At 38.2% G+C, this 25,347-nt stretch overlaps 1 protein-coding gene across 1 annotated transcript in view; it reads left to right on the top strand.

The window, feature by feature from the left end:
* Positions 1-25,347, top strand: part of SLC2A13 (solute carrier family 2 member 13) — a 364,441-nt gene that overhangs the window by 163,364 nt on the left and 175,730 nt on the right. The window contains exon 4 of the mRNA XM_001088026.5: positions 5,375-5,483. Within this exon, the coding sequence (XP_001088026.2) occupies positions 5,375-5,483 (109 nt within the window). The remainder of the gene's footprint in view (positions 1-5,374; positions 5,484-25,347) is intronic.

Here is a 25,347-nt window from a genome sequence, read left to right as displayed (position 1 = left end):
GCTTCAGGTATGAGAAGGAACTAGGGGATTCTTGGCCAGAGAGAGAGGAGGAATCAGTGGAAGTCCAAGGAGGAGGAATGCTTAAAATGGATGTTGTGAGAACATGATTGGGAGCCAGTTAGAGATGAGTGAAAGGCTCCCCTGACAGCATGCAGGACCTGACATGCTGAATTTGTCCCAAAATGAGTATGGCTCATTTTTGTAATTATTCTAAAACAATGCTCAACTCCCTGGATGTGGAAATGGAGAAAGAGGTAGGCTGAAATGAGTGGCTTGAAGTAGATACCTCTAGAACTGAGGCTGGATATAGTGGCAGGTGGGACCATGAAAACAATGAAGAAAATGAAGTGGAGGAATTGCAGTCGTAAGGAGCACAGAGTATGTTTCTTACTATAGTTTGGAAGTGTTTTAGTTTTGTTTTGTGTTACTCCTACTGTTCATAAGTTGTTGATTTTGTATGCTAAGAAAAATCAGCTTATTTAAGTGGACATACAAAATATCTTGGCATTTGTGGCATGAACAGGATGTCGGCCCAAGTTCTCTCTCTAAACACTTACTAGTTTGTGACCTTGGAAGAGTTATCGAATCCCTCTGCATTTAGTTTCCTCTTTTCTAAGATGGGGGTAGCAACACGTGCTCTCTCTGACTTCACAGGACTCTGATGATGATAGGAAATTGTTCATAAGGCAAGAAGAGTTATTGAAGTATTAGATAATTCGTTGAGATTTGAGCAGATGCTTAATAGTCTTGGTGATTGTGTGAGAATGGCCTCCTCTGGTTGCATTCAGGAAAGGACCGTGGTATTGGGGGATCTTGCTGTGCTTGATTGTAGCCCAATTATAGGGCCCTAAATTGAGGAGTGGGGAGAATAGTATTTGAAGCTGAGCAGTGATTATCTTGCTCCCAGTGAGGCCCCTGCTTTCTCCACAGAGGCAGCTTTACTTTGTCAGCAATGGGGAAACCTCCTACAGTTTGCATCTTGTAATCCATTAGTCACAGAGTGTTCCATTTTTTTCCTCCTTAACTTTTATTTAATATTAATACAAGGTAAAACTCATAAATAAAACAAAAAAAAGGGAAGAATAAGAGCAAGGAAAACCTTGAAGAGATGTTAAGGGGGCTGCATCATTGGCAGTTCTCTTTCAGCAGTCTCACAGCAGACTTCATTACTCCAGTTTGATCAAATACTGTTGCTTCTAATAAACCCTTCGTGTTCTTAAGGGGATATCATGCTCTTTGAATATTGATTTTTTTTTTCTTATCATCCAGTTCACCATGTCAGCCTTCCTGACATCTAGAGTCTCTAGATTATTGGTGAAGCTTTTTCTTATTTTTGTTGTTGATTTTTAGCAGCTCTATTGAGGAATAACTTACACACAATAAAAGGCATGTATTTAAAGCATATAATTTTAGACATTGGCATATGTGAACACCATGAAACCATTGCCACTACCATGAAAGTGAACATATTACTGCCTCCCTAAAAACTTCCCTTGGTGCCCCTTTGTAATTTCTCCCTTCACAGGCAACTATTGATCTGCTTTCTGTCAAGTTATTCGGACTTGGAGTTTTCTTTGGGGGAACATTTTAAACAAATTCAGTATTTTTAATAACTTATAGGGCTGGCTACTCAGGCTATTTCTTCTTGAGTGAATTTGGAAGATTGTATCTTTTAGGGAATTTGTCTGTTGCATTGAAGATGTTGAATTTAATGGCATAAAGTTGTTCAAGATACTCTTATTTTAATATCTGTCCTGAGTTCACCTCATTTACTCCTAATATTGGTCATTTCTGTTTCTGGCTTTTTCCTGGATAGTCTCTTCATTCGTTTTCTGTGGTTACTGTAACAGATTACTACAAATTTGGTAGCTTAAAGCAATAGATATTTATTTTCTCACAGTTGTGATGGCCAAGTGTCCACTCCTGTCCCACACCTCCTCCAGAGTCCCTAGAGGACAACCTCTTCCTTCCTTTTTCCAGCTTCTGGGGGCACCCATTATTCTTTGGCTTTTGGCTGCATAGGTCCAGTCTCCGCATTTGTCTTCTCCACTTTTGTCTTGAATCTTCTTCAGCCTTCACCTGATAAGGATACATGTGATTGCATTTAGGGACAACCTGGATAATCTAGGACTGTCTTGATCTCAAAATTTTTAACTTAATTATATCTACAAAGTTTATTTTTGACATCTAAGATAATACAGGTTCCAGGGATTAGGATGTGAATATGTTTTGAGGGATGCTTATTTAGCCTACCATAGTTTGGCATGAAGCTTATCAATTTTATTGGTCTTTACAAAAAACACTTTTGGTTTTATGGATTTTTCTCAACTATCTTCTTTTCTGTTTCATGGATTTCCATTTGGATCTGGAGTATTACTTTTAGCATGTGCATACTTTGGGTTTCATTTGTCTGTCTTTTTCTGGTTTCTGAAGGTTGAAGGTATCCTAAGAGGTTTCTTGCCGTAATTTTACCTGTTCTACTTTAGCTCCACTCCACAAATTTTTATAGGCTATGTGTTTAGGTTTTTAGATTCTTTCAACTTTATATTCTTACTAATTTTCATAGAAATATGTTATTTAGTTTCCAATTTGGGGGATGTTTTCCAGTCATCTTTCAGTTACTGATTTCTATATTAATTTCATTATGGTCAGGATATTCTTAATATGACTTGAATTCTTTTAAAATTAGTTGAGACTGGTTTAGAGCTCAGAATAAAATCTACCTCAGGTAAATATTCTAAGACATTGACCATACAATTTAAGGATGCGTTTCCTGCTCTTATTTTGTGGAATGTGGTTTAAATGTCATTTATTAGGTCAAGTTTGTTGATAGTGTTGTTGGAGTCTTCTATATCCTTGGTGATTTTCAGGCTACGTGTTCTGTCGGTTACTGAGAGTGATGAAATATGAGAGTACAGTTGTGGGTTTTTCAATTTCCCTTTGCTGTTGTGTCAGTTTTTCTTGAATCTGCTTCTTTACTATGTGTTGTATTTTAGGTATTTTATTTCTAATCTAGTTGGTTAAAGGTTTTAGTTTTTATAATGTGAGAATTTCTGTGTTTGAAAGATAAACATTTGAAATAAAATTAAATGTGAAATGTTTGTATGCACAAAACATTTTTAATTCCAAAAGCAAAATAAATGTTTTAAGTAGAGCATGACATTTTAAATGTTCACTTATGAACATTCAGCCAATTAATATACTTGATTTTTTTCTTTTGCCTCATAGATTCTGTGATATAAAGATTAATGATGGCTTTCATTTGTAAAGGAAGTTTTACTGCCTAATAAAGCTAGGTTTATAATTTTAATGAAAGGAAATTCTTTAATTCTGTTTATGCATAATCAGATGTGCAGCTGCTGGGACCAAAATTTATCCATTAAAAAATCCAGTCTAATAAAGGAACTACCAGCATTTATTTTTAACAGGAAATCCAAATCAGGAGAAAATATAAAATCCAGATTTTTTAAAACTAGGAAATATGTGATGTTTATACAATAGCTTATCTCTTGTTTTTATGGCAAGTCAAACTTTTGTCCTAATTTGTAATAATGTTCTGTATTTCTGTCCTCCAAAATCATTATTACCTAACCTGACCATCAAATCATGAAACACTTTAATAGTGAAAGTAGATGCATCTCTCCAAAGATTATAATAGACTTCTTGCATTAGGAAAGATGGATTTCTCATCTGAGAAAGGGCTTTTGTTTGTTTTTGTTTTGTTGTCATTTCTAAAAAAAAATCGTGGTATAAAGGTAAATGATATTATTTTTATTTGAAAGTTTTGATTAATGGAAAAAGGTAGTACCTTGCTTATTTTGTGGCTCACTTGCAGGTATCTGTATTTGCAGATGAGCATGTCTTATCTTTCAGGCGGCTGATCCAGATATATTTCAGCATTGTTACAATCAAACTCTCAAAATCTACCTGTTTCACACAGTCTTTCTGATATATTAGGCTTTAATATTCCTTTGCTCAAATCTAAGGCAGTTTGACATTTATAATACCCTCAGTCTGCTTTCTAAATGGATCGTCACTACATTTAGCTTTGAATGACCATCAACACTTCTCTAAATTAATCTATGCCCTCTCTTGCCATTTAGAAACAAAATAATTTGCAATAACTCAAGTTTTATGATTATACTCACACCCATGTAGGAATAGAATATTCTCACCCTTATAATATTTCGTTCTAATTAATGCCCTGGCTTGACATCCCATGCTAACTTTTATTGCTGAGAAGACAACATATATATTTTATTCCATTTTTGTGAACTTGAATATTAGATTTTCAAAAGATCCTGAAATAGTTAGACTTCTTTGGATTTTAATTTACCAGACTTGGTTTAGGGTTCATTAACAAAACTTGGACTCTAATTAAACAATTAGCATCGCAGTGATCCCAGGCCATCTCTTCTAACAGCAGGAATACCGTAGGTCCTGGGAGTCAACTCTAGCTCCATAAGGACACCATGTAGAATGCCTCTTAAAGCTAAGGTGACATTGTAACTGGAACACTTATGAGGATGGAGGGGCCACTTTTAGTAATCACACCCTGACAACAGGCATCAATAAGGTTAGTCAACCTACTTAAGGACTTAGTGGTTCAGATCTACAGCTTTCCAGAATTGATCCAGAGTTCAGATAAAAACCAAGGTATCTCTGCCATTTTGAAAGTTCATTTGTATTTTAAAATAATCATTGATTGCCTCTTAGGGGACTATTCAAAATTTAGAAATACACACACACACACACACACACACACACACACACACACACACACCCCTATAGATAATAGGTATTGTTTTTCTTTTATTAACTTTTTGGTAACTTTTATTAATCTCCATTGTAGCTGTAACCAAGACTGACATCATGCCCAAATTCTGTAACTTTATTAACATAAGATGAATTTTGTTCTTTGTTGAATAGTTTTTAATGAATGCTTTTCTTACGGTTGATTAAAGCAATTTTGCCAGTGACTTTTAAGTAGTCCCACATGGATGGATTTTAAATAATACTTAATTGACAAGAAAGTTGAAGAACAAAGAAAGTGGTTAATCACTAGAGCTTGTAGGGCTTTAAGGAAGACTAATTTGACAGTTTTAGTTATATAGGTTTTCTAGTACCCATAACTTGCTTAAACTTAAATTCTCTTGTCGCTTTTACAGTTCAAACTAAAAAAAAAAAAAACAACTATCTGTTTGCAAAATAAAATATCGTACCCAGATTTCTGTAAAAATGGAGTTGTTTTGATTTAAAATGCCAGTCATGTTGATTTCATGAAGATTTGGGAAATTTTGTCCTATTGGGAATAATTACTATGAGAGCTAAAAATAATAGATATATATATTTTTTTCTTTCTTTCTTGAAAAAGCTGGACCTGTGATCTGCAGAATGCTGAGTTATCCCCCAACTCGCCGAGCCTTAATTGTGGGTTGTGGACTACAAATGTTCCAGCAACTCTCAGGCATTAACACCATCATGTATGTATTTCTTTCTGGCTTTTTACTGAAAAGATTGTGAAAGGATTATTTTACATGAAATAGTAAAAAGTATTTCATGTAAATACTATACTCAGTGATTTATTCTGATTAAATGTATGGATTCTCCTTTTGGGAGATACTAACTTTACAATTTTTTAATTCCAGTAATTTGTAACTAGAAAAAGGTGATTTATTTTGTTTGTTATATTATTGGCTTTATTTGATTCCATAAAATGTCTCTTTTATGACATCCAATACCTCCTTGTATTCTGAGCTTAAATATGTCATTTTTTATAAACCATTTCCTGATGGTGGTTGGAAAGTAAAATAGAAGGAAATCACCTGGCATTGCCAGAGATTATAGGCACACAGATAACTAATTAGTTTCTTTTTGGTGCAGTCTACTACAGTGCAATGTGATAAGCACATTAGTAGAAGTACGTTGATTATAACCAGAGTACGGTAGAGGGGAAATTGAGTGGGAAGGATAGTGGGGAATACAGAAAAGTTCCCTGTTCTCTAATTGTAAGAGTAATTCCCAAAGCTGTATGTTTGCTGGGGGTGGGAAGGACTAAATATTAGGGGCTCTACTAGGTTTCCCTCATTCATTATTAAACCCATTTTTGAGGCCCTCTATTGCCCTAGACCTACAGCAGTAACTAAAGTAGACCTGGGTCTTGTCCTCATGGATGTACAGGCTGGCAGAGGAAACACACATTAAATAAGCTCACAGTTAAATATAAGATTTCAAATTATGATAAGGGCCAGACAGGACTCTGAATTCTCCACAGAGTAGACTTTTAAGATCCTAAATAATAAAATGCAGTTTAGAGAAGGTTATGTGCTTTCCCAGGGCACATATTGTTAGATTAAAATCTGCCACATCTTGGAAGTCCTCCCCACCCCCTTCCTATTGATTGAAGTTTTTCATTAAGAAAATACAAATTATATAAAATTAAATTTTCTCTGGTAAACCATTTGTATTTGAGACTCTTGATTTTTTTAATTACTTGAAATATGATGAATTATTTAGTGACAGTTTGAGAAGAGTGGATTGATTAAAATATTTTTAAAAAATAAGGATTAGGACCCAATGAACCAGTAGATTAAATCAAGATTTGTTAAGAAACTCCATTTTCTATACATTCACACACTTTGTGGATTTGACTTTAATCATAATGCCTGTTAGATGTTAACTTTCGAGACTACATTTTCAATATTTTGTCCTGTCCTCCTTCTCTCTGACATTAACTTTAATTTTTTCTCACCTTTGCCAACTCTCTTAAGGCTCATCTGTTGGTCTAGTGCCAGGCACATTTTGCTTGTTTGTTCTCTGAATTTGGTACATCATGACTTGTTCTGAGATGTGTCCACCTTCTGCAGTCTGGTGGAAGTAAAGAATTGCAGCTAGGCTAGAACCAAGCATCAAATAATCGGATGCATTAAGAATCCTATGTGAATTCGTTAGCTGACCAACCTAATATGTGTTCTGTTTCCGAAAATATGTTTTGTTTGTTATGCTTTTTTTTCTAAGCATTTAAAGTTGACAAGTATAAAAGCATAGAAAGTGAAGGATTTTTCTTGTACTTTTTTTGTTTTCACTTCAAATGGGTACCAAAAACAGAGCCAACTCTAGTTTATGGGTAGTGACTGGGGCTAATGTGTTCCTAGTTTGAAATGACTGTCATAATCCATTAGCAGTAACTGGTGTAAATTGAGCTGATTGACGTTGTCAAATTTTAATAAAACATTCATTTCTCCAAAGCCTCACTTTTTTCATGAAGATCAAGTGATAAAGGATCCTGATATCCTCTAATATATATGATAGATGCACTTTGCTTATCATAAACTGCACATGATATAGGCAGTGTTGTCATAGAGCTTTTGTTTGCATTTGATTTTCAATCCTGGAAAATAGGAAGAATAAAATAAAGTAAATGATGGCTGAACTTAGACTGTGTCTACATGATGTAAAACAGCTAATCAACTTCCTGCATAAATTAATATGATGTTCATGTCTAGAGGTTAGAGGATTAGACATTGAAATAATACAATACCTATGCTGAGTAACTGTTGTTTATTCACAGTACATAATTTCAGACATTCATATTATAAGCCTATAAAATTTAGTGTAAGTCAATGTCATTATGATATACTGTACTACTGTTTACTGTCTGCATAAAAATCAACTAATCTGGGACTCTTATATAATGTGTTTTCTCTTGCTCTCTGGTCTTTATTTGTATGTGTATATGTGTGTATCTTTTTCCATTATTCTCAAGATTAAGTAAAAACTATCATAAACTTTGTTTCTGATTTAAAATAATCTATTAGAGTCTAATAATTTACTTTTTGTATTATTAGTAGAAATTTTAATTATGCCTTCTTTTATTTTGTGTTACTTTGTTAATTCAGAATATCTTTCCTATGGATATTTTATTACATATAACACATATATTTATGTATATAAAACTTTACTTTTTTTCCAGCTTCTTCCCTTTTAAGTGAGAAATAAAGCAGGCAATGCTTTTATTTATTTTAATTCAACCCTAATAATGTATAGAAGTTGAAACATGTTTTTGAAAGTTCTGTCTTTCACCTCAAAATCTGAGTGAACTGAAATATGAGGTATTTTGAATTCTATTTCTCACCAAGGTGAGTTTATAGAAAGATATGGAAAGATAATATTAAATATTATATTAAAAGATAAATCATCCTCACAGCTGTGTTGTTTAACCTTACCATGTTTAGTTTTTTCTCTTCTCCCTCAAAGAATCCTTTATTGCTATTCCCTTGACCTATTTACTATTCTGTCACAGTTGACAAAATAGATTTTCTTCTTGAAATACTTAATCTTCTTTTCCTTTACCATATTTATCTATAGATAGTATATCATAGATATAGATATAGATCTTTTATTTGTATGATAGCTTATGTTTCTTTATATCCCAACCCATACATTCTCATCCTCTACCCTACCGAATGGAGGACGTGTAAGTTCTTAAAAACATTACATATTTCAGACATTACATTTCACTTTTAGATAAGGCAATTTTTTTAATAATATGACTCTCATCACTTAATAATTTCAACATGCAACTGAATTTATTATCTTCCTTTCTTCACAGGAGAGAAAGAATAGAGAAAATGGAGTACTAACTTTCCTAATATAAGAGTGTTAGTATCATTGCACTGTATCTCATAGGCCAATAAAAAATTTCTGCATGTGTCAAAATAAAGAAGAGGAGTGACAGATGAAGATGATGATGGTTAAAGTAAATTCAAGAAATTCTCGGCCGGGTGTAGTGGCTCATGTCTGTAATCCCAGGACTTTGGGAGGCCGAGGCGGGCGGATCATGAGGTCAGGAGATCAAGACCATCCTGGCTAATGCAGTGAAACCCTGTCTCTACTAAAAATACAAAAAATTAGCCAGGTGTGGTGGCAGGTGCCTGCAGTCCCAGCTATTCGGGAGGCTGAGGCAGGAGAATGGCGTGAACACAGGAGGTGGAGCTTGCAGTGGGCCGAGATTGCGCCACTGCACTCCAGTCTGGGCGACAGAGCGAGACTCCGTCTCAAAAAAAAAAAAAAAAAAGAAATTATCACTGTGATCTATTCTAAACTCTAGTTATAATATCAAAGATGTTCCATGTTCAATCAAAGAAATATTTATCTGATGACTATTAATAAGTAGACCCTTCCCACATTATCATTATGACAACCAAAATACATGTGTTCACATTTGGAGGAGGGAGGTGTAGGTAGTGAGAAAGAAAGCACCAAGTTCTATATGGGTTTGATAATGTCTTTCTTTTTTGAGGAACTTATAATAAACTATATTTGGGCATATTCTGATAAGGAGATAATCAGTCTGTCTTGGATGAATGAAAGGTATCAGATTTTCACCTAAGAAGACCAAGTGCTTAAATGACTCTCTTTAAGGTTACACAGAAAAACAGTAGTAAAGTGGAAAAGAAAATCCAGAGTTTAAGCTTTTGAGTTTGCTTCGGATAAAGAGAATTGTGGGAGAATCTTCTCTGGGACATATGGTCTTTTACTTTTTAGCCAATCTCCTTGCAGAGTAATATTGCTAGCTTTATTTTCTCTTCTTACTCTCTGTCTTCTAATAACTCAGAGTAAGAGTGGAGAGTAAGTAATCCCATTGTATATGGGCAGATTATTCTTGCTTTCAGAATAGATTTACTTTAACCTCCAGGAGATTACTTCTTTCACTTTACTTACAAGAGATAGTGGAAGCCTTCAGAATATATGCCCTGGTAATGATAATGTTAATAGTAGTCATTTATTGAACATCAAATCCCAGGTGCTACTCTAATATGTGTTAACTCAATAAACACTAACAGAAAAGGTGAAAAGTAGAACAAAACTGCTTTGAGCCCCTCAAGTGGTGTATTTGTTATGGTCATGACAATAATAAACATTTTTTACTGCTTTACATATTTAACACTCTAAAATATTTTTATAGACAGTATCTCTCTTGATCTTTATAAACATCCTGTCAAGTAAGCAGGGCCGCTCTTCTGTTGGTTCTCTAGCCAAGGAAGTTAAGACTTAATGAATTAAGTGACTTTTCCACCATCACACAACTAATAAGTTTTAGAACTACAGGTGCAGCCCAATTTTCTGATGCCAGATCACATGGGCCACCCTTTAATTGTAGAGCACCTGGAATTAAATATTCAGAACTGACTATTTAAAGCTTGTTTGGGGTTAAGGTACACAGTAAGTAATCAAAGTTTGTGAAATTCAATACCGTCCAAGGATTAAAACCTAAAATGAGAACACACACCCCCACTGGAGAAGCTGAAGGTCTCTTGTGGGAGAAGTTTCCGACTTTCCCTGGAGCTGAGTCAAGTTAGAGAGCCAAGTGAAATATGGGGATAGAGGAAGCGGCAGAAAGGCCCTGGTAGCTTGCTGGATCCCAAGCAGCCCATTCCTGCCTGGCACCACAGCGTTCCATCAGGAGGGAGACCAGAGGAGCAGGGGATAAAACTCCACAGGGAGAAGAAATTCTGTAGCTGCACTTGGTAACAATTTGAATGGGGCAAGAAGCCTCCTGGCCAGAAGGGAGGATGCAAATGCGGCGTGCAGACTTCACAGGTGAGGGAAGAACTAAAGCCCTTTTCTTTCGCAAATGGGAGGCAGATAGCCTCAGACAAATTTTCAAGCCCATCTCACCCTCTGCCTGGACACAGACTTGGGGCTGTTGCTGGGACATGGTGGGAGTGAGACCAGCTCTTCAGTTTGCATGAGAGTTGGATGAGGCCTGTGACTTCCAGCTTTCCCCCACTTCCCTGACAATCTGCATGACTCAGCAGAGGGAGTCACAATCCTCCTAGGTACACAACTGTAGTGACTTGGGAATCTCACCCTCAACCCCCACAGCAGCCATAGCAAGACCAGCCCAAGGAGAGTTTGAGCTCAGACACGCCTAGTCCCACCCCTACCAGATGGTCCTTTCCTATCCACCCTGGTAGTGGAAGACAAAGGACATATAATCTCGCGGGTTCTAGGGCTCTGCCCACCGCCAGTCCCTCTCCATAGTACTGCAGCTGATGCTTTCTGGAGAGTTCCACCTAATGACAGGAGGGCAACCAGCATGAAAATTGAGCATTAAACCACCAAAATTAAGAACCCTCATGGGGTCCATCGCACCCCGCTCCCCACAATCTCCACCGGAACAGGTGCTGGTATCCACAGCTGAGAGACCTATAGATGGTTCACATCACAGGACTCTGTGCAGACAACTCGCAATACCAGCCTGGAGCCGAGTAGACTTACTGCGTGGCTAGACCCAGAAGAGAGACAACAAACACTGTAGTTCAGCTCATAGGAAGTCACATCCATAGGAAAAGGGGGAGAATACTACATCAAGGGAGCACCCTGTGAGCCTTCAGCCCTAGACCTTCCCTTTGACAGATCCTACCCAAATGAGGAGGAACCAGAAATCCAACCCTGGCAATATGACCAAACAAGGCTCTTCAACACCTCCCAAAAAATCATGCTAATTCACCAGCAATGAATCCAAACCAAGAAGAAATCCCTGATTTACCTGAAAAACAATTCAGGAGGTTAGTTATTAAGCTAATCAGGGAGGGACCAGAGAAGAGTGAAGCCCAATGCAAGGAAATCCAAAAAATGATACAAGAAGTGAGGGGAGAAATATTCATGGGAATAGATAGCTTAAAGAAAAACAATAAAAAATTCAGGAAACTTTGGACACACTTTTAGAAATGCAAAATACTCTGGAAAGTGTCAGAAACAATTGAACAAGTAGAAGAAAGAAAGTCAGAGCTCAATGACACAGTCTTTGAATTAACCCAATCCAACAAAGACAAAGAAAAAAAAATAAGAACATGAACAAAGCCTACAAGAAGTCTGGGATTATGTTAAACAACCAAACCTAAGAATAATCGGTGTACCTGAGAAGAGAATTCTAAAAGCCTGGGAAACATATTTGGGGGAATAATCGAGGAAAACTTCCCCAGCCTTACTAGAGACCTAGACATCCAAATACAAGAGGCACAAAGAACACCTGGGAAATTCATCACAAAAAGATCTTCACCTAGGCACAATATCATCAGGTTACCCAAAGTTAAGATGAAGGAAAGAATCTTAAGAGCTGTGAGACACAAGCACCAGGTAACCTATAAAAGAAAACCTATCAGATTAACAGCAGATTTCTCAGCAGAAACCCTACCAGCTAGAAAGGATTAAGGACCTGTCTTCAGCCTCCTCAAAAAAAAAAAAAAAAAAAAAAAAAAAACAACTATCAGCCAAGAATTTTGTTTCTGGAGAAACTAAGCATCATATATGAAGGAACAATACAGTCATTTTCAGACAAACAGATGCTGAGAGAATTTGCCATTACCAAACCACCACTATGAGAACTGCTAAAAGAAGCTCTAAATCTTGAAACAAATCCTGGAAACACCTCAAAACAGAGACTCTAAAGCAAAAATCACACAGCATCTATAAAACAAAAATACACTTTAAAAAGAAACAACAGAAAACAAAAACCAAAGTACCCAGGCAAGAAAGAACATGGTGAAAGCAATAGTACCTCACATTTCAATACAAACATTGAGTGTAAATGGCCTAAATGCTCCACTTGAAAGATACAGAACTGCAGAATGGATGAGAACTCACAAACCAACTATCTGCCACTTTCAGGAGACTCACCTAACACATAAGGACTCACATAAACTTAAAGGGGTAGAAAAAGGCATTTCACAGCCTGGGCAACAGAGCGAGACTCCGTCTCAAAAAAAAAAAAAAAAAAAAAAAGGCATTTCATGCAAATGGACACCAAAACAAGCAGGAGTAGCTATTCTTATATCAGACAAAAGAAACTTTAAAACAATAGTAGTTAAAAGAGACAGAGATAGTATATAATGGTAAAAGGCCTTGTTCAACAGTAAAATATCACAATCCTAAACATGTGCACCTAACACTAGAGCTCCCAATTTATAAAACAATTACTAATAGACCTAAGAAATGAGATAGACAGCAACACAGTAATAGTGGGAGACTTCAGTACTCCACTGACAGCACTAGACAGGTCATCAAGACAAAAAGTCAACAAAGAAACAGTGGATTTAAACTATACCTTGGAACAAATGGACTTGACAGATATATACAGAACATTTCATCCAACAAGTGCAGAATACACGTTCTATTCAACAGTGCATGGAACTTTCTCCAAGACAGAGCATATGATGGCCATAAAATGAACCTCAATAAGTTTAAGAAAATTGAGATTATATTAAGCACTCTTTCAAATCACAGTGGAATAAAACTGGAAATCAACTCCAAAAGGAACTTTCAAAACCATGCAAATACATGGAAATTAAATAATCAGCTCCTGAATGAGCATTGGGTCAAAAATAAAATCAAGATGAAAATTTAAAAATTCTTTGAACTGAATGCTAATGACACAAGCTATCAAAACCTCTGGGATATAGCAAAGGTGATGCTAAGAGGAAGGTTCATAGCCCTAAATGCCTACATCAAAAAGTCTATCTTGGTGGTGTTCCAGGTGCCACTGGGGTATGAAAAAAAACTCCTGCAGCTAGTTAGCCCAAACAGCCACCCGTTTTGTGCTTGAAACCCAGGGCCCTGGTGGTGTAGGCACCCAAGGGAATCTCCTGGTCTGCGGGTTGTGAAGACCATGGGAAAAGCATAGTATTGGGCCAGAATGCACTGTCCCTCATGGCACCACAGTCCCTCATGGCTTCCCTGCCAGGGAGCTAAGTGGTCTAGCTTGGCAAATCCCACCCAACAGAGCCCAGCAAGCTAAGATCCACTGGCTTGAAATTCTTGCTGCCAGCACAGCAGTCTGAAGTCGACCTGGGATGCTCGAGCTTGGTGTGGGGAAGGACGTCCACCATTACTGAGGCTTGAGTAGGCTGTTTTCCCCTCACAGTGTAAACAAAGCCACAGGGAAGTTCCAACTGGGCAGATCCCACCACAGCTCAGCAAAGCCATTGTAGCCAGCTTGCCTCTCTAGATTCCTTCTTTCTGGTCAGGGCATCTCTGAAAGAAAGGCAGCAGCCCCAGTCAGGGCCTTATAGATCAAATTCCCATCTTCCTGGGACAGATGGGAAGGGGTGGCTGTGGGTGCAGCTTCAGCAGACTTTAAATGTTCCTGCCTGCCAGCTCTGAAGAGAGCAACAAATCTCCCAGCACAGCTCTTGAGCTCAGTTAAGGGACAGACTGCCTCTTCAAGTGGGTCACTGACCCCCGTGCCTCCTGACTCGGAGACATCTCCCAGCAGGGATCGACAGACACCTCATACAGGAGAGCTCCAAGGGCGTCTGGAGGGTGCCCCTCTGGGACGAAGATTCCAGAGGAAGGAACAGGCAACAGTCTTTGCTGTTCTACAGCCTCTGCTGGTGATACAGGCAAACAGGGTCTGGAGTGTACCTCCAGCAAACTCCAGCAGACCTGCAGCAGAGGGGCCTGACTGTTAGAAGGAAAACTAACAAACAGAAAGGAATAGCATCAACATCAACAAAAAGGACATCCACACAGAATCCCCAACTGAAGGTCACCAACATCAAGAGGTAGATAAATCCATGAAGATGAGGAAAAAACAGCACAAAAAGGCTGAAAATCAAAAACCAAAATGCCTCATCTCCTCCAAAGGATCACAACTCCTCACCAGCAAGGGAACAAAACTGGACAGAGAATGTCTTTGATGAATTAACAGAAGGAGGCTTCAGAAGGTGGGTAGTAACAAACTCCTCCGAGCTAAAGGAGCATGTTCTCATCCAATGCAAGGAAGCTAAGAACCTTGATAAAAGGTTAGAGGAATTAATTGCTAACTAGAATAACTAGAGGAATAATGTTCCTCTAGAAAGCTCTGAGAACTGATAAATAATTCAGCAAAGTTTCGTGATACAATGTTAATATACAGAAATCAGTAGCTCTTCTATACACCAACAGCAGCCAAGCAGAGAATCAAATAAAGAACTCAACCCTTTTTACAATAGCTGCAAAAAAATATAAAATACTTAGAAATATACCTAACAAAGGAGGTGAAAGACCTCTACAGGAAAACTACAAAACACTACTGAAAGATGTCATAATGACACAAACAAATGGAAACACATCCCATGCTCATGGATGGGTAGAATCAATATTGTGAACATGACCATACTGCCAAAAGCAATCTACAGATTTAATAAAGTCACTGTCAGACTACCACCATCATTCTTCACAGAATTAGATAAAACAATACTAAACTTCATATGGAACCAAAAAAGAGCCCACATAGCCAAAGCAAGACTAAGCAAAAAGAACAAATCTGGAGGCATCACACTACCTGATTTCAAACTATACTGTAAGGCCATAGTCACCAAGACAGTATGGTACTGGTATAAAAATAGGCACATAGACCAATGGAACAGAATAGAGAACTCAGAAATAAACCCAAATCCTTAAGGCCAACTGATCTTCGACAATGCAAACAAAAACATAAAGTGGAGAAAGGACACCTTTTTCAACAAATGGTGCTGGGATAATTGGCTAGCCACATGTAGGAGAATGAAATTGCATCCTCATCTCTAACCTTATATAAAAATCAACTCAAGATGGATTAAGGGGCCGGGCGCAGTGGCTCAATCCTGTAATCCCAGCACTTTGGGAGGCCGAGACGGGTGGATCACGAGGTCAGGAGAATGGCGTGAACCCGGGAGGCGGAGCTTGCAGTGAGCTGAGATCCGGCCACTGCACTCCAGCCTGGGCGACATAGCAAGACTCCGTCTCAAAAAAAAAAAAAAAAAAAAAAAAAAAAAAAAAAAAAGATGGATTAAGGACTTAAACCTAAGACCCGAAACTATAAAAATTCTAGAAGACAACATTGGAAAAACCGTTCTAGACATTGATTTAGGCAAGGATTTCATGACCAAGAACACAAAAGCAAATGCAATAAAAACAAAGATAAATAGTTGGGACCTCCCACAGAATGGGAGAAAATCTTCACAATCTGTACATCTGACCAAGGACTCAAATCCAGAATCTACAATGAACTCAAACAAATCAGTAAGAAAAACACAAACAGGACCATCAAAAAGTAGTCTCAGGACATGAATAGACAATTCTCAAAAGAAGATATACAAATGGCCAACAAACATATGAAAAAATGCTTAACATCACTAATGATCAGGGAAATGCAAATCAGAACCACAATGCAATACCACCTTACTCCTGCAGGAATGGCCATAACCAAAAAATCAAAAAACAGTAGATGTTGGCGTGGGTGCGGTGAACAGGGAACACTTCTACACTGCTGGTGGGAATGTAAACTAGTACAGCCACTATGGAAAACAGTGTGGAGATTCCTTAAAGAACTAAAAGTAGAACTACCATTTGATCCAGCAATCCCACTATTGGGTATCTACCCAGAGGAAAAGAAGTCATTATTTGAAAAAGATACTTGCACACGCATGTTTATAGCAGCACAATTCACAATTGCAAAATCATGAAACCAACCCAAATGCCCATCAATCAACAAGTGGATAAAGAAACTGATATATATGTGTGATGGAATACAATGCAGCCATAAAAAGGAATGAATTAACAGCATTTGCACTGACCTGGATGAGATTGGAGACTATTATTCTAAGTGATGTAACTCAGCAATGGAAAACCAAACATCATATGTTCTCACTGATATGGGGGAGCTAAGCTATGAGGACGCGAAGGTATAAGAATGATACAGTGGACTTTGGGGACTTGAGGGGGAAGAGTGGGAGGGGGCAAGGGATAAAAGACTACAAATATGGTGCAGTGTATACTGCTTGGGTGGTGGGTGCACCAAAATCTCACAAATCACCACTAAAGAAGTTACTCATGTAGCCAAATACCACCTGTACCCCAATAACTTATAGAAAAATAAAATGAATAAATAAAATGTTACAAGTTATGTATTTAAAAAAACCAAAACCTAAAATGGCTGTTTGTGTGCTAAAAAAGAAAAAATCACAGCCATCTCAAGAACCATTAACCTTATCAAATTCTTAAGTTTTCTGGTACCTAGCTAAGTCCTTTCATTTATATCCTGATCTAGAGTTCCTGGACAAGCTAGGCTGATGGTTGAATGAGGCATTTATACTTGTTAATCATATTTAATTAATTTAATTTTCTAAGTGCAGTATTTCTGGATCTGTTCCATTCTCATATTCTATCCTCAACAAGCACTCCTGGTATTAAAAAAAAAAAAAAATACCATGCGATCAGGAAACATAGCACAAGCACACCTGGTCAGATGGTGATAAATACAGAGAAGAATAAAGGTGGCTGAAAATAAGAAAGAAAACAATAAGGGTTTGTACACTTTCAGATTGTAAATCTGACCTAGAAATGAGGTTTTGCTCTCTTCGAGGTCTTCCACAAGGCAGGATGAATGTATTAGAGCAGCATCTCACTAAAATGAGTCTTCCCCTCTCTGCCTCCCTAGTCCAAAAAGCTGTTGGAAGATAAAATGTTTACTCATTGAAGTATTTCCGGATTAGTGAATTTGTACTCATTTGTGTTCATTGGCTGAAAGTTAGTGAATAAATAGGAAAATGTTAGGGTTTATGGCTCACTCTTTTGAAAAATGAGTGTCATGTGAGGGGAAGAATATTAACACAGAAATCAGGAAAATTAGATTCAAGGTCTGTCTCCACCATGGGACTCTGGGCATGCCAGTTAATTGCTTTCAGTCTAATTACCTATAAAGTGAAGTAGATGGACTTTTAATGTGCATTTGAATGAGGGCAAATGGAGTTTCAAGTAGAATGGAAGCTAAAACATTTGAAATAGTAATACTTGAAGCCTTTCTTGGATGAAAAGTTATCAGACTGTAGAAAAATAGTTTTGGTCTAAAAAGAAAAATGTACTCTGTTCAACACAATTTTTGGAATATTTATTAAATGCTTACCGCATGCTGATCATTGTCTTAGAGGCCTAGCTTCTTATATGTTAAGACCATATTTTTATTTCCCTATCGTGTCTTTGAAGAAAGACAATCTAGGTTACAGCTGATAATGCCTCTTTATCCCAAGATTGTGTAGCAGACTTATCACCTGATATGATAGACTTTCCTTGGCTTCCATAATGTAAGAGTAGGCTCAAGCCCTATGAACTCCACTGGCTTCTCAACTCATGTGCACGTGGTTTATAAGGGAAGGGGTGTACTTTCTCCCTCTGGAGTCTAAAACCCTTTTTGATGGCAGGTAGGTCACTCACTATCCTAGCAAACAAAACAAAGCACTCTCATCAGAGGAGGCTTGGAGTAGAATGCCTTTGTAGTGAGCCATCAGAATGTTTCTAATCATTTTCCATTTCCCTGTGTATGTATTGCACACCTGTCTCTGTTTAGGTTGCCCCAAAAGCAGGTTGCCCCTAAGGCAAGGACTTGGGTGCAGATGATATTTTGGGGACGATATCAAGAGGTTGAGAAAGGGAGTAAGGAAAGTGGGATAGGGAAGGGAGAAGAGGCAGTAAAGAGAGCAGTGGTAAGCAGGCTATGTCAGTAGGCAACTGGAGCGCAGTCTGGCTGAGTACTCTCCGAGGAACAGTGTAGATTGTCCTCAGAATTAGTCGAGGGGTATTTATCCACAATCCCCAGTCCCTCAACTTGAGTGTTGTCCCTGAGGATATTAAATGCACTCCCTCCAGGTTTTCCTGAGAAATCACTTATGATGCCAGAGCTGTCATGTAGACAAGTAGAGAGACAAAGTTGAGCTAGAAACTGCCAGATTCTATAGTGAGTTTCCATGATGGCTGCAGGGTAATTCAGAGGGTGATCTAGAATATATGGGGCAAGGCATGAAAAGCACCTCTGAAAAATCCTGTCTCCAAATATGTGTAAAAATAAGTTAGCACAATATGGATGTGAACTTTCTTAGTACCTGTTCATGGATATGGCAAATCCATTTTTAGTAAAAAAAAAAAAAAAAAAAAAAAGGTCAATGATCCCTGGCTAACCATGTGGAAAATAAGCAATAAAAAGTGGAGATTCATGCTAACAAATGATGAAAATGTATTTTCTTGAATATTATCTTTTTTCTTTGTATAATTCACAAATAATTTTTGTCCTGTTATAGGAATCTGAAAAATACATCATTAATGTATTTATTTATGCCTTCAACCAATATTTACTATATCATTGCTGTAGATTCAAAGATCTGTAAGCTATAATTCTTTTCACTGAGAAGTTTGTATTATAGCTAAGGATATAGACACACAGATAATTACAGTGCAGCATAATAAAAGCCAAATTAATACACTGTAGGAACACAGGAAAATGAGTGATTAATTCTACCTAGGGATTGAAGAGGATACAAATGATTTTTGTTGTGTTTTAAAAGATTTATTTAAATGGAGTTGTTTTGTGTGCAGAAACATGGCACATCAAATACTAATACAACCTTCGGTGTTAAATCTGGATTTGAATCCAAACCCAACACACCTATTTTCTGTGTAAACTCCACAAGCTACATAACTTCTCAGGTCCTCAGTGATTTGGAAATCAGGAATTAAACCTCCTGAATGTGATTAAATGAGAAAACACGTATGATTCAGGCCCGTGGGAGCAACTACGTCTGTGTTCACTTTCCTTCTGCTCCCTGTGTACTACGGTTTATAAAATCCCAGGCGTTTGTGGAAAGCAGAAACATCCCACCGTTAATCCACCTTCTTTACCCTATACCTGTTGATACAGGATTTGAGGCATCCTCTGGAGACACAAAATTGCTATAATACCCTTCTTTATGCATGTCTCTATTTTCAGAATACAGGAAAGAATCATGATGGTGTTCTTCTTCTAGCTTGTACATGTTATAGTAGTGCCCTTCACTTCAGTATTAGATGTGTTCTTTTCATCTTAGATTTATGTCAAGGAGAAAAGACCTCAATGACCTTAGGATGACAAGAGCTAATAAAGCTTCCTTAGAAGGTCAGGGATCTGTAGCTAAATATGCCCCATGTGGCATGACTTGTAGTTTACATCAAAAGATTGTCTAATCCTTTTGTCATACTTTCTGAATCAGATGTGAATTTAAGATTCTGTGGTTATTAGTGGAAACTCATCTCCATGGTTTGTAAGGTATCAGCAACTAAGGTTTTGGGTTTTTGGGTGCCTCAGGACATCTTTAGAAATATGAAAACATATTTCCTCACCTTCGTTTTTCTGACTCATATGTTTCACTGAAAGGTAAGGAGAAGAAATGGAGATGCTGTTAATGAGTTGAAATAGCATGAAATCCAGGGTTGTGTCCCAGAAAATAGACTTTCTGTGCCAATAAAGTAGAACCTTGTCCCCAATATGATATGTGAGTTTGAAAGTAACACCAGCCTGGCTGATTCCGGGTAGACTATTGTAACATTGTAGAGATGCCCGGGTCTTAATTCACTCTTTACACACAGGTAGCAGGCACTCTGTGAGGGACCAGAGATACAGAATATGACTTACCCCATTTTCAGGGAACTTATGATCGCTTTTGCTTATCTTTAAAAGCATATGCTGTGACCCGTCTTGAAAGGTTGCTTGAAGATGAAATGAGACAACAAAGTGCCAGCCACAAAAGATGTGAGGAAGGTCTATTTTCCTCTTCCCAGATTTACATTTATTCCTGTCTATGAGTTCATTCTCCATGCTCTCATCACTTGGCCATGGTTCTTCTGAAAAAATGGTCCCTCACCTCAGCATTTCATCTTAAGTCTCTTTCATGGCTTTTCCTACTCAATTTGAACCTTAGTGGTGGTGTTGTCCAGGTCTTGGCTTGCAGCTCTACTCAGAGACCTATTCCAGTCCCATTAGGCCAATGACCATCGACATGTTAAAGAAGACCTAATCTATATTGCAGGTCAGAACTCCTCTGCCATATGTACTCATATATTCAACTGCTGAACATTTCTACTTTTGAATATTCCACTCTCACCAGTCTCAATGTGCATAAAACTGAATCACTATCACTCTCTGCTAATTCTTCCCCTCCCCTTAGAATCCTTTTCTCAATGATGCATGTGACCAGTTGGGTGCCCAAGCCTGTAGCTTGGGAGTGAACATACCCAAATCAAATCAACTGTAATTTCCTTCAATTTTACATTCCTAATATCTCTTGTATCCTTCCTATGATCTTCATTCCATTTTCTGTCAGGCCTTGCTTTAGCCAGAGCTCACATTATTTGCACCAGAATCCCACTCAAACCTAAATTTAAGAAGATGAGTTGGTTTACAATAAGGAAATAGGGCCTAAAGGCAGGAAATATAGCTGGGCCTGGCACAGGGTTGAAATCAGAAACTGGAGAGTCACTTGCTCAACCTCTGTGTCCCCAAGGTTTCTTGCTCTTATTTCTGTAAGGTGTATGCATCCTCCTTTCTTCTTTCTTTTAGAGAACATCCTCTTCTTTTGCTTATATCTGGTCAATCTCTACCACCATAACTTTGGAGTTACTTCTAGTTCAAGCATCCACAATAGATTGATTGGAATTGTCAGAATTCTTAATTCCCAAGGAGAAAAAGATCAAAGTGAACCTACCCTAGCCCAAGCATGTGAGGGCAGGGCACTGGACAACACTGTAGAGGGATGCACAGAGGATTTTCCTGCCTTAAATCTCAACTTCCTCAATTGAGCCTTTATTATCTCTGCCTCTACACTTTCTGAAACAAAATCAATTATGTCTCATCTTGACATAAATGATTTAATGTGTCCCACAGCTTTCAGCAAAGTTCAAAGTCCGGAGCTCCTTGTGGCTTTTGTCCAACTCTGCACTGCTTCATGTCCAACCACTACCCTACACAAGGGTATATAAAGAAGGGTATGTAAAGCTACAAGCTTCATAACTTCTCAGGGCCTCAGTGATCTGGAAACCAGGAATTATAATAAGGCACAAAGATGAAGTATATAAAGTATAAAAAGGTACATGTACCTCCTGCTCCTTGGAACCTCCTGTACTTCTGGCAGTGATTAAAGCTAATCCAAGCTTCAGTGACTTCATGCATGCCATTCTCCCTAGCTGAAATAGCTAGTGTACCTTAAAAGACTTCCAAACTTAGGTCACATGTCATCTCCCTGAACCCAGGGGCCAATGTAAGTGTTCCCCTTCTGGCCTTCTTTAGCACTCTGAGTGGAAATCTATGAATAGTTATTTATTATATTATAACTGCAGATTTGTCTATTTCCTCCAAAAGACCATACACATACTAAAAATGCCCCCTTGCAATATTCCCCAGGGAGAACCAGCTAGATTTTAGTTACTACTGCCTGTTTTGTTTTATTCTGTTCACATCCAGAGTCATAGCATGATGTATAAGGGGAATGAGTCACTCTCTGATTGTGTGTCTTCCTTAGCTAGTCTGCAGACATGACCTTAGGAAAATAAAAGCCACAACATTCAGGCTTTGAGAAGAGGATCTTTCAAAAATGTTGTCAAGTTAGTCCTGACTTTTAGAATTAGTGACAGGCTATAATGACATGTCTAATAATTTATAATATTGGATAGGTTTTCATAATTTTATTTATTTATTTTTCCCTTCTTGTGGAGAATGGTGTCTTGCTATGTTGCCCAGGCAGGTCTCAAAGTCCTGGACTCGAGCTGTCTTCCCACCCCTGCCTTCCTAAGTGTTGGGATTACAGGTGTGAGCTACCAGTCCCAGCCATAAATTTAATTTGGATTTCAACACTGAAGAGTTCTGTAAGTATTCTTCAAATATCTTTTTCCTGGTTCCTTCTTTCTGAAGGCAGGTGAAGATCTAAGTTAGTGAGTTCTGTTCAAGTTTCTGATTATGCTTCCTGTGGCTGATAGAATTGCAGAATTTCAAATGCTATTAAGCTGCTCCATGCAGAGACAAATAGTCTGATGACCTGCCATTAATGGCAGGGAGAAAAATGAACAGTGTTTCTTGCTAGAACATCTTCATTTATTTTGATAAGATCATTTCTTCCTGGACAGATTAAACTTTAGAGAACTACATGTAAGGTTCTTCTATTTCTATTTTTGAAAAAACGCGCAGTACCAAAAAATATAGAAGATGTATAAAGTAGATTTAACTGTGAAATTTCAACTTTAGTTTCCAGCATAGAATTAACAGCCTACTCCTGGATTCTTCTAATGATCCTTCTTTAATGTCCCTAAGTCTCTTCCCTCAGCTGCTTATCCAAAAGTGTAATCATTTATCTAAGACTGTTTGCAAGGACCAAATTTAGTCCTCAGGCATGCTTTCTTTAGAAAGTGCAGAGTTTTTTTTTTGTTGTTGTTGTTTGTTTGTTTGTTTCAGATGGAGTCTCGCTCTGTCGCCCAGGATGGAGGGCAGTGGCATGATCTTGGCTCACTGCAATCTCTGCCTCCTGGGTTCAAGTGATTCTCCTGTCTCAGTCTCCCGAGTAGCTGGGACTACAGGCACCAGCCACCACGCCCGGCTAATTTTTTGTATTTTTAGTAGAGACGGGGTTTCACCGTGTTAGGCAGGATGGTCTCGATCTCCTGACCTCATGATCCACATGCCTAAGCCTCCCAAAGTGCTGGAATTACAGATGTGAACCACTGCGCCTGGCCCAGAGTTTTTACATTTGTTAAATTTTACATTAAAGTCCAGATTTCCAGGGATGGCATTGCCTGTTGGAGATGATGTATGTCCTCTCCCATTCCCTACATTCCCTGCTACTCCATATAACCTGGCCTCATCTAGGCCTTTGAGGTTGTGCCACCTGTCCTAAGGAATCAACATTCAGTTAGTATTGTACTTAGAACTTTCCCCATATATGTCCCATTTGGGGCTGGGTTGAAAAGAAAGCGATCAATAGAGTGGCTCTGGTTTTAGGAATAGCTAGTTGTTATGTCAGCAGCTATGGGCATTCATAGAATGTTCGGTTTCATTTTTTATCCCCAAGACCTTCATTTTACATTAAAAGAATTCTTTTTGAGACTATGTGGACAAGGCTGCTACTTGCCACCCTTACAATCCCTGTTTATCAACTAACAGGGAGTTATGTCATAGCTAACTTCAGAATCAGAATCAGACAGACCTATCTGATAATGTTGTTAGAATTAACTGCAATATCATAATCTACTCTAATGTGACTAAGTCATAGAAGCTTATTTTTTGTTATATTATTATTTTATCTGGTATTAGACAGACTTGGAATCAAATTTCTTGTTTCCTGACCACTTGTGCTACCTTGAGTAATTTACACAGACACTCTAAGTCTCAACTTTCTTATTTGTACATGGCATGATACTTTTCAGGGTTGTGTTTTTCCCCATTCTTACCCATCTCAGTGAGTGGCACTACTGTCCCTCTACTTGCTCAGGCCTCAAATCCAGGATTTTGGCCAGAAATCTTTGATTCTTCTTTTATCTGTAATCCTCGCATCCATTTCTCTTGCAAGTCTTAGTACTAAGGCTATGGTTCCTAAACAGCCTGGAGCCACAGGGCACCCTTCACAGGAGACCACAGGATATTTTAAATTTTCAAGCAAATTAATGACATAGATGGACTACTACTCTTAAGTAGTATGTACCTTAAAAGTGAAACTGCTAGGTACTTTAGACCTATGTGTGCTATGAAAAAAATTACTGAGACACCAAGGGCGCCATGAAGCAAGAAAGTATGGGAACCTCTGCTCTTATTATTTAGAACCTATGCTCTATATAGGAAGCATTATTTATCCTTCCTATATTTATCTTCATTTCACTGCTGCCATCTGCCCAAGTCACTGTTGCCTTTATCACTTATTGCAATAGCTAGCCTTCTGACTGGTCTTCCTGCATGCGTGCTCATCCTTTATAACCTCTGCCTCCCAGGTTCAAGTGATTCTCCTGCCTCAACCTCCTGAGTAGCTGAGATTACAGGTGTGTACCACCATGCCTGGCTAATTTTTGTATTTCTTGGTAGAGACAGGGTTTCGCCATGTTAGCCAGGCTGGTCTTGAACTTCTGACCTCAAGTGATCCACACACCTCAGCCTCCCAAAGTGCTTGGATTACAGGCCCCATTATGCTTTAAATCAACATGGCTTTTCACATGGTCCACAGACTCTGCCTGCTTGTCCCCCATCTTCTCCATTATCCTCACCCCCACCTTTATTCCCTGGTTCATTAAGACTTAATTGCACCAGCTTTTTTCTTTCATCTGTTTCTCAAAATCTCCAGGTTTGTTCTCAACTTAGAGGCTTTTCAGTTACTTTTCCTGCTGCTAGAAAGATCTTCCTCTGTGTCTTCATTGTGGCTGGTTCCTTGTCACTTGCATCTGAATTTAAACAGCACACCTCAGATAGGCCTTGACCCTGTTTGAAACAGCCACCTTTTACCATCAATATCACATCAATCCATTTTTTCCCCGTCATGTGTATCA

This window comes from Macaca mulatta, chromosome 11 (assembly GCF_049350105.2).
Source record: "Macaca mulatta isolate MMU2019108-1 chromosome 11, T2T-MMU8v2.0, whole genome shotgun sequence".
Lineage (NCBI taxonomy): Eukaryota > Metazoa > Chordata > Mammalia > Primates > Cercopithecidae > Macaca > Macaca mulatta.
Note: the sequence above shows the minus strand (reverse complement) of the source record. Positions and strands in the feature narration are given on the sequence as shown.